The sequence below is a fragment of the Magallana gigas genome, chromosome 8 (genome assembly GCF_963853765.1).
Source record: "Magallana gigas chromosome 8, xbMagGiga1.1, whole genome shotgun sequence".
In the NCBI taxonomy this organism is placed as follows: Eukaryota; Metazoa; Mollusca; class Bivalvia; order Ostreida; family Ostreidae; genus Magallana; species Magallana gigas.
The window spans coordinates 10,946,692-10,962,764 of NC_088860.1; the positions used below are offsets into that span (position 1 = coordinate 10,946,692).

Below are 16,073 nucleotides of genomic sequence, written 5' to 3' on the forward strand. Positions count from 1 at the left end.
CATGTTTTAATAATTTATTATCAATATCATTATCAGATATACAAGCCAGACATCCAGTCCGCGTCCGCAAGATTACCCCAGAAACAAAACTAGATTACAGTCATACAGTTGCATAGTACGTTTCTCAATTTCTCCCATATTTCCTAAGCAAAAATTAGATATGTTGGTACCAGTACATGTGCTAAAATACTGGTTAATAAACATGAATAGCATTCCTTTAAATGTATAAGGATGACAGAAGCTTAGTGCTATCTTGGCTAAGGTGAAACATATTAATACTATTCAAATAATATAAAATATATCCGGATTTTTTAAAATAAAAAACTGTATTCACTTGATGCATCACTAACACAATAATACTGTCACAGAATAAAAGAAATTGCTGGATATTCCATAGTAAGTACCACTTATTCACTTTGTGATATGCAAATGCAAACCGGGTAATATTTAATCTTTGAAATCAAATTTATACTATCATCATTTAGGGAGGGAATGAGAGCAAAAAGAATTAAGATATTTCAGCTAGAATGCACCAATATTTTCCATCACTTATAAGAATATGCTTGTAAAAATAGACACTCAAAAGTAAATATAATCTTCAAAATTATTTTGAACAAATCAAAGCACTTGACAAAATGCATCATGTTACAAACAAACGTTTTCATATATAAACAAGAATCATACAAAACATATCACAATTATTTATACAATAACTTGGTATTTCTAATGTTTAAATATGTGGACCTTCTTCAGTAGTCCTGGATTTTCTATAGAGACATGGAGGACTAGCTTCGAACAATACATGTACTGAAATTCTCATACAGAGGCAAAGTTAATCTAAAAAATACGACTTAGTAATTATAAATGCAAATTTTCAGCTTGTTTTTTACCCTTGCTCATCTTCTAAAATTACGACATAGTAATTACGGTATAAATGCAAATTTTCTGCTTGTTTTTTTACCCTAGCTCATCATTAACCAAATAAAAATGCTTTCACAAAAAAGATTTTTACCGGATATGATCGGAGGCAATTTACCAGTAAACCTTGATAATTCAATAAGCTTGGGTACTTGCTGATTAAGTCATTGTAGTTCTGTTGGGTACAAACCAATGTTGCAAGCTCAGATTATACATATGTACATGTACTCCATATATTAGTAATTTTCCCATAAAAATACAATTTGCAAAATTTAATAAAAAAAAATAATATCTTCATACAAATCAGAATATGGTACACATTTTTTCTTCTCTAAACTTCTTATTCCGTTGGATTAAATTAAATTTGTTGCTAGAATCTGTGATAATTTGTGCAACTAGCTAATCAATCAGCCATTAATTAATTCCACATAATTAGCGGGAAACATTCCGTGATTTCCATCTGGTCCCATCCCTGTCCACCATCCCTCGTCGATTTGCTCAATGTTTGTAATGATTTGATCCGGATCAAAGGAAATTTCTGATTCATCAGCTGTAAAAACGAAATTGAAGAAATCTTTATCCTAATTTATCCAGTAAAAATTGTACAGTCACCTATATCTTACATGTAATTTAAATCGATACATGTATTCAACAAATAAATACTCTCAAGTAGGTTTATAATTAAAAAAAACATTATTGAATAATTTATAATAGATATAAATATAAAATGAAAATCAAGTAATATGTGTAGGTACATGTATCTTTAAAAACATGTCCAACATATAGCTTTCTTTATTAATAATAAGTTACTTTTATTCAGTCAATACAACTGAGCAAGGTTGTCGTTGGAATAGCACATATTGAATTATAATACTGACAAATATTCCCACCTTAAAGCAATTTTTTCACACACTTATAGGTCAGTACAAGATAAACTACTAGCATCAGTTGACAATTGCAATACTACATATACTGTGGTTTCATTAATTTTCGTGGGTATCAATTTTCTTGGATTTTCTGAAAACCACAGTTTCAAGGACACGTAATTTCGTGGCCAATGATCCTATCAATACAAAGTGTTAGTTGAAATTGAACTTCAATGAACATTTAATTTCGTGGATCAACTTAACAACGAAATCCACGAAAATTGGTATTGAGCGAATATTGATGAAACCACAGTAGCTTGATAATCGTAACCCCATACTTACAAGCTTGATAATCGTAGACGGCTCTGGCACACAGTCCGTGCTCAGGGAGGATTCCGTAGCCACTCAAGTCCTGGGTCTGTTGCTGGTCGTACTCTTCGTGGCCGTTCTGCATCTCCTGGGTGTGCTGTTCCTCCTCTGGGGGGTGATGGGACTGGACTGCCGGGATATATGTTTCAGCGTTATCATCTAACACAACAGAAATACATCATTTATTAATCATTCATTAATTACGTGAAAACATCAAGGCTTAATAAACTTTATGGTGTGTCAACTGACACAAAAAATACATGTGAAGAATTCAACCTTTAAACTGCATCTGATACAAAAGAATTTGATTCTTTTAAAATAACAGTCAAACCTGGTGTTGTAGATACTCGGGTACAACAATGTGTAAAAAGTTAAATCTTATGAAAAATGTAAATTTGTCATAGTCGCGATACCATTCAATCTATGCTCTCAGTGATTGGTACATTTATTAAACACTGCATTGAGTCTTTACCATTTCTGTAGATATTTTATCCTTTTTAGTAGAAAATGAATGTACAATGACATAAATGATCAAATAATAGTTAAAAGCATTTTTTTTTATAAGTCTTGGAGTAAGAATTACAATACATGTTTTAGTAGATACACATGCACAATCATGGCAGAAAAAGTGAGCAAGCTCACATATCCCACACTCCCTCATTACTTGGAAACACTTCTCATATTGAATGGCATGGTACACATTAAAAACAAATAATAATTTGATAAAGAGCATAACTCGCAAAACATCATGATCGCAGATAAAAAAAATCCTGCAAATATGCACAGTAACAAGCCAGAATTTCCAGAAAAATGATAGAATTCCTTTTTTCTCGTATTATACACCTCGATCTATAACCATTGTGTCCTATATACCTACAAAGTTTACACAAAATCCTTGCAGTGGTTAAAGAGAAGCTGTGCTACAAACTGTTCAATACTATATATTCAATAAAGGACCAAAGTTTTAAGTCCTAAAGGGCTAAAATTCCTGGAAGAGTTCAGGAATTGGAATTTCCTGATCATATTCACATCTATACATTGTGTCTTAAATACCAACAAAATTCCTTGCAATAGTTGAAGAGGAGTTGCACTTACGAAAAAAAAAGGACTGATGGACTGACTGACCAACTGACAGACTCACTGATAGACAGGTCAAAATCATATACATCTCAACTTTGTTGCTCGGGGTGTAATAATACATATTTATTACATGCAAATCAACCTACATGCATATCAATTGTAATCGTCAAGGCAAGAGTTAAAAAGAGAATGTACATGTACTAGTCATTTGAGCAGAAGAAAGTACTTAAAGGACTATGTGCGGTATGGTCAAATATCTGCCCCCGATTTCAACCAATTTTTAAATAGTATCGTATAAAAATAAAATCTTCACAAATCATTGTATAGAGGATGCCTATAACTTTGATATTGATTTTAGTCATCATTGCTCATTCGCTTTATATATATAACGTCACCTAAATGACCTAATTCCCGCAAATTTGCAAACAAATAAAAATATTCTCATTTTTGCACAATATTTTGCATTCGGAAGTATAGAGCGCAGCTCTGCTCAAGTGCGATTTTAACGTATGTTTTTCTTCAGAGTGTTATACACGTTATACTAAAAAATGGTACTTGAGCAAGCCTGCGCTCGATGTTTCCCAGTCGAAAAACCATCGGAAAACACCCATATTTTGCTACAAAACACCAATTTATCAAAATAATGCAATCTTCATGACGTCATTCCTACATTATGACGTCACTGTGGTGATAACCTTTTACACCTTTACTTCCGATATGATTTTAACTATCTCTCACTTTAATTTTAAAGCTCTTTCTAAAACTTTGATTTTGGGGGCAAAAAATGCATAAAACCGCACATAGTCCTTTATATTTTCTTTATATTCTGCAGAATTCAGACAATACATGTAGTTAAAAATGTAAATCCATCTTTAATAAATAAAAGAATTGTACGAACAGTCTGCATGCAATTTTAAACATCAGATATTGTCTTAATGTGGATGTACAGTATGTAACTTACAATTTGCATAGGTTTCTAACAGAAAAATTAATTATACATACATTAAATTAAACCTTAATTCAAATACTTTTATTTAAACAAGAATGACCAATGAATACAAGATAATTTAATGAAAGTTTAGGCTAAATGATTGCCATTTAGGTGCCAGTAGTTTAAACTTGGACAGTCCAGTAATGTACAAAACTCCCATAATTCAGTTCAATGAATCCCTAAAAATATCTAATAAAAACTTCCCAGAGTCTAATTGCTTGTAATTGGATAATGTTATTGCACTGTAAATTAAATGTAATAATTTGTATTCTGATTTATTACATAAGGGCAATAATGGCTTCAAGTTTTATTATAATCACCAGCATCTATGAACTGCATTCAAACTTAATTATCTCGAACTAAATGGGACTGTTTAAAAACTTTGAGATATCTGATTCGAGATATTTAGGGTAAAGTGCTTAAAAAACATGAGGTGGTTACGACTTACAAATCACTTCGACCTATATCCATTGTATTCGAGATATCATTGTATAAGATACTGAAGTTCAATTGTACATACATTCTTAAGGTTCACAGGCCCTCAATTAAATATAAAATATGAAGTAAAGAAAACATGTTTAGCTTAGGAAAATTAACACTTTGGAAACAGTTTTTGATCACATGACCTTTGAACAACATTTTACTTTTGTGAACATAAAGATGATGAACTTGAATAAGAATACAAAAATCAAGTAAATTTTACCTTCTCCCCATTCTTCATCATTGTTATTCTCTTCGTCTGAATCCTGGCGAGGGGGAAGTCCCTCAGATAACAGATTCCTGGCCCGTGGAAGTTGAGGTTCTGGTTCACTGGGCGGAACCCTAGGCAACTGTCGAGGAGGGGAAGGCTCTCTAGGGGGAGGGGATGGTTCTCTAGGGGGTGGAGATGGTTCCCTAGGGGGAGGGGATGGCTCTCTCCGTGGAGGGGAAGGTGGTCTTGGAGGGGTTGAGAAGACTGGTCCCGAGGGCTCCGGCTCTGCAAAACTGCGTTCTGGTTTGGGTGGATTTCCGCGGGGGATTTGGATTGGTTCCTTTCTCTCTACTGGCTCCTCCTGTTGTTGCTGATTAAGGAAGCCATGCTGGATTTTTCTGTACAATTTAATATAACAATTTCTGATTTATTTTGATTTAGTAGATAAACAAAATATAATGTCTCGCAAAACAATTATTTCTGACAGTAAAATGCCTTTCAGTTAGAAAGAGAGATTATTTTTGCTTTAAATACAAGTATTCTGCTACTTATCACATTTTGCCTTACTTAGGGGGAGGAGGAGCTCTAGACACCGGTTGATCATCAGCCTCCGATTCTCGTCTCTTGAACAGAGCCCTGGCATTGGCTGTAGAACTGCTGGCCAGACGGACAGCTTCCTGTCAAAACATAATTGGCAGATAAGAAACAACTAAGTTACGTGTACTTATGTGATAAGACTGAAGCTGTTGTTGTTTCATAAACAGTAAACACTTGATGGATCTTCCTTTTAATAGCTAATGATTAAAATATGAAAATATTATCTACACTCTGAATCAAATCTACACTCTGAATCAGTGAGTTGTGATGCAACCTTCTGAGGGGTGACCCTTTGAGAGCATGGTGACTTTTGAGGTGTGACCCTTTGAGGTGTGACCTTACCGCTGCTCTCTCCTTCCTGATCGCTTCACTGCGGCGACCTCTTTCTTCCTCCTCCTTAAACGCCTCCTGTTGTTCTTGTTCCTGCAGAAACAGGGGATAATATATAATTTTAGATTTATGATTTCAATTCTTTCTACATGGAAAAATCCTTACAATTAAACGCTACATTACAACAGTTTTACACAATAGTTATTAATATTGTCTTCAGATTCTGATTTTTTGTAAATTGAAATTCTGGTAAAATTTCTCAAAATCTAATATTTTGTGATTTCCTTTTATGATTTTCATGCTATGCTTATGTTTCATATGTACTTGAAGAAAAACTTTTTTTATTTAAAATTATACTTAAATGTTTCCTGTGCATTTAACAATTGCTGCAATTTGGCCTTTATACAGTGTATATGTACATACAAAGACATTGTGTTGATGGCAAAATAATTGTTGTTTTCAATACTGGTAAGAAAGATTTGTAGTCATAGATTTCATCTGGGTGCAATAGATAAATACATGGACAAGTTGTAATATGTCATAGTCCAGTGGATGGTCCAGGAAAGTAAACAATTACAGGGGACAATAGTGCAATATGTAGATACATGTATAGCATTATTGTTGCTTCGACATCATTTCTTTGGCAGACATTTCTCTGTCATGTCGTGCTTGATGCTACTGAACACCATTTCATCTTGAGTACAGGTTGCTCTTTTAAAAACTCATGCATTCTTATTTCCCAGTGCCACAGAATCTCTTTTAATTCACATGCATATTGTCATTCATAGCATATAGCTTTAAATTTCATACCGGTACATGTATTTTTTGCAAAATTTTGAAACATTATGATGATTACATATATTAAATTATAATGAAAAAGTGCTTTTGACTTTCAATGATCAATAATGCTGTTAAGAAGAACTTGAAGGATTATTATAATAAAGGATAGAAAGAGCTGGTGGATTAAACATATTTCAAATCAATCATAGATTTCTCCTTTCATAATTTTTTTTTTACCTGCAACTGAAATTTGAATTACATAATGTACTTCAGCAATAAAACAATGCATTTCATTTCCCTTACTCTAAAAATATAAAATATTTACCCCCCTCCCCCCCCCCAAAAAAAAATTGTTAATTCATGGCTGCAGATTACAAGCATCCATTATCTTTGATCATGCAGTCTGTGTAGGATGCAGTAGAGCATGGATGTGACAGATGTGTAAAATAGAGAAACATAAAACTTGGCATGGGTACTTACACTGCTTTCTTCATTCTATTACAGTATAAATTTCATTCTTATAAATAAATGAATGAAAAAAATCTTCTATAAATATCACTGATTCAGCTACAACTTTTTATGCAATTAATATTTTTTCTAACATACATGTACAAGTGCTGTTATCTAAAATCACCTTATTTTTTCAAATTAATGGCTAAGCATATTGTAACTGAATGAAAATCTTGAGGTTCAATTGATAGCAAAAAGTTTAAACACATAGTTTCTATAAATAATGATTTTTTAGATCAAAACAAAGGCTACTAAAAAAAGATCAAAATGAAATAAAATTGTAGACAAATAGATTAATTCCACTCCCAACAGAGATAAGACTGAATTCACAGCACACATATTACTTACAACATCAAGGAATATGCAGATTAATGAAAGATAACTCCAGACTATGAATAAACGCCTACCCATCTTTTCTTCTGTTCTTCTCTTTCTATTTCACTCGCTCTCCTCTCTCGGACTTTCTGTTCTCGAGCTGCTTTCAACTTTTCATTCATAAATTTTTCTCTCTCCTGAGCTTCTTTAGTCTGTAATATTAATTTTTCATTAGTAAGTGCCTCTATTCATACTTGTATATTATATTATGAAATGTGTACAATTATAGTCAGTACAGAAATGTGGTCGTCTGAAACATCAATATAACATTTTTCAATAGAAGGTATATGTATTTCAATTTTATAACAGATTTTATTTTCCTGTATCTATCATGTAAAATGGTTTGAATTTCAGTACTTAAACTAATTACAGAATAAAAGGTAATACATGTATAAATACATGCAGTTCTAGCTCTAAAGTACAAGTAAATGCATGTGTATATATACAAGGTATATCAAGCATCATTCAAGAAGCAAATATGAAGTTGATGGAATATTCCTATGGTGCATGCTTTTTGTGTATAAATCACTTTGGACCATTTTGAATGCAAAAATGAAGGAAAGAGATGGGATGGTTTTTGAAGGGTATCAAAAGGTCTTGGTAGATACAAACTGGGTGGAAGTTGTTACTTAAATCAAATGTTTAATTGGAAACCTGAGATGGTTAAAAACAAGACATTTTTCAAATGGTCACAAGATGTGTATTCTTCGATCATTTCAATAGATAATCCATACCACCAGCATCTGTGTTGTGTCATGCAAGTCTTAGAATGGACCTAAAAATTAGTACACATGTACTGAATGAGCTTTAAACATGAAACAAGGAGAGAAAGTGATGCTGAAAGTGAACATAAAAAAAAATGTACTTCAAATCCTTGGAACTGGGTTAAGAAACATAATATAAAGAATTTGGTTCATGTCAAGCCACACTGCAAGAATGCCATGTTATATTTCATTCCATGGATAACATTCCTGTGATTTCACTGGATATATTCTATTAATGCAAACATATGAATAGCTATATGAATATTTTTAGTATTCAACAATAGAAGCATCTGCATACTATATGAAAATAACACACAGAGTAAAATAATCAACTGAATGTAAATTGGAATTAGTATGAAAAATGCTTATTCTAATGTGCTACAATGTTAAAAGAAAAACTGTCCGATTTAACATCTACACGTAGAAAGTGGTACAAAGTTATATAGTTATTATCAAGTTCTTTTGTGTTCTCTTGAATATTGAAAAAAAAAAAAAATTCATATGTAACATGCTAATAATATGAAAGCATACATCCAAATATCAATCTGTGCCAAATAAATTTACAATAACATCTTGTCTACAGATTGGTGTATCCTTAAAGATTTTAAATAATTATGTTTTTTTCCAAAATGTTTTCCAAGTACAATCTTTAAATCTATAAAGATACACATCACACAACACTCTAACTACAAGTACACCACATCACCCCGATACACAAACATGCTGTTGCTATGGATACCTCTCGTTCCCGCCTCTCTCTGTCCAGTTCCTGTTGTTCTTTCATTCGCCTCTGTCTTTCTTCCTCAATTCGCCTTTGTTCCTCTTTCTAGTAATGCAGGCAATAATCACATGCAAAGCACTTTAGTTTCAATGCATTTCTAATTAAACTTCCTTATTGCTATCTAATTTGTTAATAGTTTTAATATCTATCAACAGATATATTATTGACAAACAGAAAAACCATCCAGCAATAGGAATGACTCTCTAAATACTGATTCCCTTTCATGTTCACAAAACCAGAACCTGAAATGTTTACATAATGGTTTTATTAGAAAACTCTAACCAAATGAATGTTTATTTTCAAGGTGTTTAGTAGTCAGCTTATTATCAAACCTTCGCATGGTTTCTAGCTATTTAATAAAGCATGGTCTAAAAAGGTCATAGAAAACTGATGAGTTGAACAATAGATAGATAAATTGGCAGATTGTATCATGGTTAACAATACGACTCCATGGAACTGCCAACAGGAAGCATTTGCTATTCACATATCCCTACAACTGGACAGTAAGAATCATTGAATGCTACCTCAGTTTGGGCCCAGAATTTGTCTCGCTCTCTATTGTTGATGTCCTTGGCTGCAATTGTTCTCTGATAAACCGAGCCCTAAAACAAAATGGCATGATGATCCTGTATAACAACTTAAATACATAACACATGTATCATAAACAAAACCCCATTAAATATGTTATGATCCTGAATATCAATTCAAATCCTTAACATAAACGGAATCTATAACAAATGTTATAATCTTGTACATCAATTCTAATGTATCACACATATCATGGACACATTGTCTTAAACTGAGACAGCATTTATCAACCTTATCTTGGTACTCAAACTACTATAAAAACACTTTAAAACTGTTCTTAAAAAGTAAGGATCATTTCTGGAGGTAAACTCATTTTATATTTGGAGAGGTTTAGAAACAATGAACAAGGAAAAATAAGGTATGGCCAGTTTGTAGGCTTGCAAGGAACTATAATTGTGTAAACATAGTACTTGGGACATTTGGGACAAGATATGCAGTGTTTAAGGAAATCAGTGAATTTACCACAGGCCCAGGTGAATCCTCCTTTTTGGCATTCTTTGTTGGTTTGGGGGGTGGAGCTTTGGGTTTCTCCTGGTGTATGCTGTAGTTTGCCCCTGAAGCTTTTGCCACTTTCTGTGCGATGTCATCAGGGTCTACATCATCCTCTGTGCGAGCATTTACCGTCACATGCACACCCTAAAAGTCAAGTAAATATTGCGTAAAACACATACTGTACATTCTATATTTTATGCAAGTGCTTAATTTCGCGATTCAATCGTTTTCCATCAAATCGCGAGAACATAAAATCGCAAATGCAGATTTTTTTTAATCATAGTTTCATGTACCGGTAGTTTACATATGTCCGAAAAATAAAAGCAAGATTTTAAAATTCTTGAATGTGCCTCTCGTGATTTTACGCGGATATTAATTCCTCACGTTTAATTAGGAATCTACCGTAATGTTCTGTTCATAGTTGGAAAGATGCAAAAAGAGCACAATAATTTAGTTGGTAAGAAAATGACAAATAGAAACACTTACTCTCACAAATGCAGCCACATCACGGAGATGACTTGTACATTTAAACTTCATGGATTCTGGGGCCGCCTCTCCTTGCTATATAATGCAAAAAAAAAAATCAAAATCTGCTTCTAAAATGTTACTCATGCAAACTAATAAAAAGAGAGATATTCTGATGATGAACTTATATGCAGTTTCTTATATCCATTTACTATCTTACGTTTATGTTAATGCAATTAATGTTTGGTTAAACAAATACTCAAACAATAATAGAGAGTAAATCTCAGTACAGATAAATGATCAACATTGAGCTGCCAGGGTTAGTTGCCTTCTTACCCAATTTATCAGCACATATTTTGGAAGATTAGTGTTGGAGTCCAGTACTCGGCAGTATGCATATTGAATCTTGGAACTGTTCAGGTCCTCTGCCATCTCCTCAATTCCACCCTCTGTAACACAATACATGTAATGATTCAATCTTAACATGTATCAAACAAAATAATAAAACTAGCTAGACTTGTATATCAATTTTTGACTTTGCTTTCTCCATTTCATGATCGAATAATAAATCATGAACATGAATATTTTACTTTTTTGAAATGACTTATACTCATATCAAAAAGGAATATTTGTTTTACTTGAAACAAATTGCATAAAAATTTCTTTAGAGAAAACACCAAAATTACCATGGAAGTCACTCAAATTCAATAGACTTTAAGTAGAATTTAACCACAAGAATATATGTATAATATAACTATAAACTGTAAAAGTGGTTATTTATGCTGGTGGTTAAGCACATGTTTTCTGTAGTCAAACAATACATGTTGATGTTAAATGCGCTGATGCATGATTTACCACTCTAAAGTTTTCGTTATTTTTACCATATCCGCGAGGATATGTTAATGTGGTTTTTAAGCTTACTACATTAACTAGTGTAAATTTCCCCCATGTGTAAATACTAAATAACCACTTTTAAGGTACATGAAAATCCTTTTGATATGAAAGAAAAATGTTTACCACCACTTCCAACCAGCTTAAGAACTGGAGTCTGACCTTCATATCCCATGACCATCCTAAAAAAGAAGACATTACAGAATTAATCACCTAGCATCTCAAGTTTAATGTTGAACTATGCATTCCTGTATCAAGAGACTTTCAAAATCAAATCAGAGCTTAGAAATCTCTCTCTCTCTCTCTCTCTCTCTCTCTCTCTCTCTCTCTCTCTCTCTCTCTCTCTCTCTCTCATGAAAAAGATAAAAGGGGGAAAACTCATGCAACTGCAAAATCAAATAAAGTTTAAAAAAAAAAGAGAAGTCTTAAAAAGAATATTGACATGATTTCAATGCTAACGTGTTAGCATCTTGATTACATATAGTATTCAAAAATTAGTAAATGACAATTTCATTTCCTTCCTCTTTATTTGAAGAGAAACATAATTCCACCCCCCCCCCCCTTTAACATTTCCAGCTTGAAACAAAAAAAAATGAAATCGTGTTAAGCATACTAAAACATTATTTATGCCATTTGAGTGATAGCTAGATGACTTTGAAATTAAACTTCATTATTCCGCTGTGATTTGAGCTTTGGACACACCTGACAGTCAGTGTCAACAAATCAAACAAAAGCGGAAGCTTGGTCAAAGTATGACTAATGGCTTATTCAAACATATATTCACTTTTTCCAACATGCTAGTTATTTTTGCAATGAACAGTTAAAATAAATTACCAATCCGTTGATGAATTATCGTCCACAACATCGTTGTATGCCTTTAAAAGGGCGTCTTTATTCTTTCGGATATCTATCGCCATCCTCCTTTTTCCGCATGTGCTTGAGAACTACGTCACTGTTTTCTGTGCACATGATCACATGACTCATTTTGTTTACGACGGAAGGAAGTTGTCCAGAACGTCAACAAAGAACTTCCAAGAAGCAGACATTCTTCAAAAATTATCTGACAGGTACTGATTTTGTTTTAGTTTTGATTGATATTTTCATAATATTTCATTTTATTATTGTTTTCTGTATTTGATCTTTTCTTTAGAAATGAATACATGGAATGACATCATTTTGCGACACAGTTTTCAATCAAAAAAAAAAATCATGTCATGTCAGCCAGTAATGTGCCCGCAAGCGCGCGTAAATATTATGTACTCATGCCTGTCATTCGTCAGAAACTAAGCGAGCTAAATGTTGCGAAGATTCTGTTTGAATGGCATATTTGAAATACTTATATTAACAAAGCCTTCGGCGATTTTGTCAGTATAATTTTCTTTTTTCTTTTATGAGTCCCACTTGGTTTTCTGTTGCAGCTGTCGTGAAATTTATTCAGCATCAACCAATTAACAATACTTTTGCCGTAATTTTATTACTAGTTAAATGACATTCACTGTATTTCATATTTCACATGGCTTGACTTGTGATTATTATTCAATTTCAATTACAAAATGATTCCTCTAACAGTTATGCAATAAAAAAGAAAATGTCCTCAGAAATTGATATTGTGAAGTTCTCTATTAAATGTATATTAGAATGTAGGAATAATGATGAGCTTATATACTTCATACAATTTTTATTCTGAGAGTTTGCAAAATTACTTTACTTAAGCTTAATGTGTTTTTAATTTGAGATTTATTAATTACATGTACGTACATGATACCATGTTTGTTTTTTTCAATGATCTTTTTACTCTTTGTACAAATGTTAGAGAACCTGAGGTAGATTATGTAAAAAGAAAATCAAATGTTTAAAAAACACACTTAAGTGTACATATTTAATAAGATAATATTCCCTCCCCCATCTAAATATCAGCTATATATAACTTGTTTTTACTTGTAAAAACAGGTAAGTTTTGGAGATGGAAAGAGTGAATGAATAACCCCACCATGTCATAGAAAGATTGAATAGGGCTTGTTGTCATAATGGTTAACAGCACTGAGCAGGTAGTTGTCCTAAGCATGAGAGCCCTATGGTTATTTAAACATGCTTCACAAAACAATGAAGTAATGCTGTGTAATGGGCTGATATGAAGTGAATACATCAATGTCCTTTAAAAGTCAGTTGGTAATTCCTTATTAAGGTCCTCACTTAAAATGGGCCATCAGTTTTAATTTTGGGTACTCACCCAGGGAAATGTAATGTATGTTACTGATATGTGTGTGTGTGTGTGTGTGTGTGTGTGTGTGTGTGTGAGAGAGAGAGAGAGAGAGAGAGAGAGAGAGAGAGAGAGAGAGAGAGAGAGAGAGAGAGAGAGAACATTTTAAATGATATATTGAGCATTTTTGGTTTATGATTATCCTCTTTCATTGACTGTATATTGACCCCACTCTGACCAACAGGTGCTCAATTCAGATCTGTCAGAGAGTGTCAGTCAAAAAGCTTTCTATAGACAGAGTATTAAATGAAAGATAATAATAAAGCAAGGAAACCTTGGGAGAACAGTGTCTGAACTTTGAAGGTTAAAGCCTTTGTTTGTTTCGTCCTATCAAGGCACTTAAGGTCAGATAAGAACACATTGTGAAGGTCATTGATTTACCATAGTCTTTAGTAGCTAAAAAAAAAAAATGACAGAAACATGCAACTCAAAATGTACTCCACAAGAGCTGCATAGAGTTTTAAAAATATTCTGTCTAGGATATCATATGTATATAAGGTACTGTACATAATCTATTGCATTTAAAAAAGATATCAAGTTAAATTAAGCTGATATTCCCTGAAGCAGAAAGATCATTTAGGATTATAAATCAACTGTTTATGGAAAATCTATTAGCAACTTGCCCAAAAGGCCTTGATCTTTGACAAATATTATGGTGATAAATGTAATTAGAATAAGACTTCTGGAAGTGAAATATTCATGTTTGTTTTTTAAAAGATTAGATTTAGAACGTTGACTGCGGAAAGAATTGTTGTTTAATTTTTACTTGTCATTTTGAGCATTCCAGTACTATGATTAAAAGTATGTAAAGGCATGTCCACTGGTCATTGTATGCACACGTTTGGAATTTAAACTGCCGTATACTTATTGACCTTACACGAGAACTCAGTGGCTTTTTAAATCGGATCTTGAGATTTTAAAGTCAACCAAACAACATGGATATTTTTGTAGCTTAGAAATACATGTATAAGGAATAAGATAAAATCTTTGATTTAAACCAGACATTCATTTTAACCTTGCATAGTTAGATTTATTAGTATTATCTGGTAATACATGTAGGTGAGATAGGATTTAAAATCTAATGCTTTACTACGGTACATAAATGCACTTTATCACTAATCATCATCATTTTTGAAATGGCTTGTCAATTCATATTTTTTTAAAGGTTAAGATGTATGCATATTGAATATATAGTTAGTACATTATTTTTTCTCTCGCCCAGTATGAGTGGCATGATTAGTTTATAATATAAATGTAAATATATATATCTAGAATAATGGGTTATCATCAGTTTATTACTTAATTAACTGCATTTTATCTGTTCACTAAAGAGATTGAAAAGGTAGTCGAAATTTAAAAAAGGTTTAATAATAAATAGATTGAATAGTACTATTTATGTTTTTTTTCTCTTGCTAATTCTTAATTATGAGTAGCATGTTCATGCAGTTATAATTTAAGAGATGCATACACATTATTGTATGACCTTAGGTTAAAATATGCAGTTCTGTTTACACACAACACAACTTTGGAATTTTTAACTCCTGGGAAGAAATTCCTTTTTCGTAGCTATTAAAGCAAGGTAATTTTTTTACTCTATAGGAGTGCCTTTTGCACATTTCTTTGTCTTAAGGGAGTCATGTTTTCATAATTTACACTTGAATATATTACGACAGAGCTTTATTCAGTATAATTACGATGGTAAGTCACCCAGAGGATATGTACCTATGCTTGAGTATATTGATGGCATTTTTAGGTATGGCTGTTTATAATATCAAGAGAAATTGACGTTGACCTGTGAATGTTGATTTCATACAGTTGTTACCTAAAGCCATTATGTATTTCCATTAATAGCCCCCATATATCAAGCGGTTATTTCTCTTCAACAGATAATTTGTATTTCATATCTCTTTTTTATTTGGAATCAATGAAGAGTAATTACATTGAGGAGAGAGGCTTGATAAAGACTAGGACCTTAAGCTAGCTTGAACTAGCTGCTAATATCATTGACTGCCCCCTCAATGGCTCCCAATGTACAATCAATTACTTGTTTGGAGAATCACACATGTAGCTCCTGTATATCTTATTGGATTGATTTATTCATTAGCTCACGGATCAGTATATATAGATGTGCTTGCCACAATGCTTTCAACAAGAAACAGGCCGTGAATGTTTAGGGGCTGATTTAATGTGCATGGGGTTACTTGGAATTCTTAATGTATTTGTTATTTTCTTCTGAATTATTCATATAATGACATAGTATTTGCATTCAAGTGATCTGGACATTATTCCTGGAATCTAATTATGTTAATCAAAATGTTTTTGATA

General features: G+C 32.6%; 2 protein-coding genes across 8 annotated transcripts in view; one reads left to right on the plus strand and one right to left on the minus strand.

Annotated features, from left to right (window-relative positions):
• LOC105319860 (drebrin-like protein) lies at positions 1-12,463 on the minus strand. Of its 7 annotated transcripts, XM_066069278.1 has the most exons (15): positions 12,323-12,463; positions 11,615-11,670; positions 10,934-11,046; positions 10,619-10,693; positions 10,103-10,276; positions 9,577-9,654; positions 9,011-9,097; positions 7,540-7,659; positions 7,103-7,117; positions 5,855-5,935; positions 5,483-5,592; positions 4,928-5,313; positions 4,195-4,209; positions 2,127-2,312; positions 1-1,468 (listed from the first exon to the last, which is right to left on the minus strand). In XM_066069278.1, exons 1-15 carry the CDS (start codon positions 12,403-12,405, stop codon positions 1,326-1,328), a joined length of 1,722 nt encoding a protein of 573 aa, XP_065925350.1. In that variant the 5' UTR covers positions 12,406-12,463; the 3' UTR covers positions 1-1,325. The 7 variants fall into 7 exon arrangements, with proteins under 7 accessions (XP_065925350.1, XP_065925352.1, XP_011415865.2 ...); XM_066069280.1 differs by lacking the exon at positions 9,011-9,097; XM_011417563.4 differs by lacking the exon at positions 7,103-7,117.
• LOC105319862 (rho-related BTB domain-containing protein 1) overlaps positions 12,426-16,073 on the plus strand; it is a 19,137-nt gene continuing 15,489 nt past the window's right edge. Inside the window, exon 1 of the mRNA XM_011417568.4 lies at positions 12,426-12,555. The gene's annotated coding sequence lies outside the window, so the exon portion shown is untranslated. The remainder of the gene's footprint in view (positions 12,556-16,073) is intronic.

Coding starts and splice junctions, on each gene's coding strand:
- LOC105319860 (XM_066069278.1), bottom strand. CDS start 12,405: ATGGCGATAGATATCCGAAAGAATAAAGACGCCCTTTTAAAGGCATAC. Junction 10,694..10,933: donor AATATGTGCTGATAAATTGG/GTAAGAAGGCAA, acceptor TGCATTATATAG/CAAGGAGAGGCGGCCCCAGA. Junction 9,098..9,576: donor AATTCTGGGCCCAAACTGAG/GTAGCATTCAAT, acceptor CTGCATTACTAG/AAAGAGGAACAAAGGCGAAT.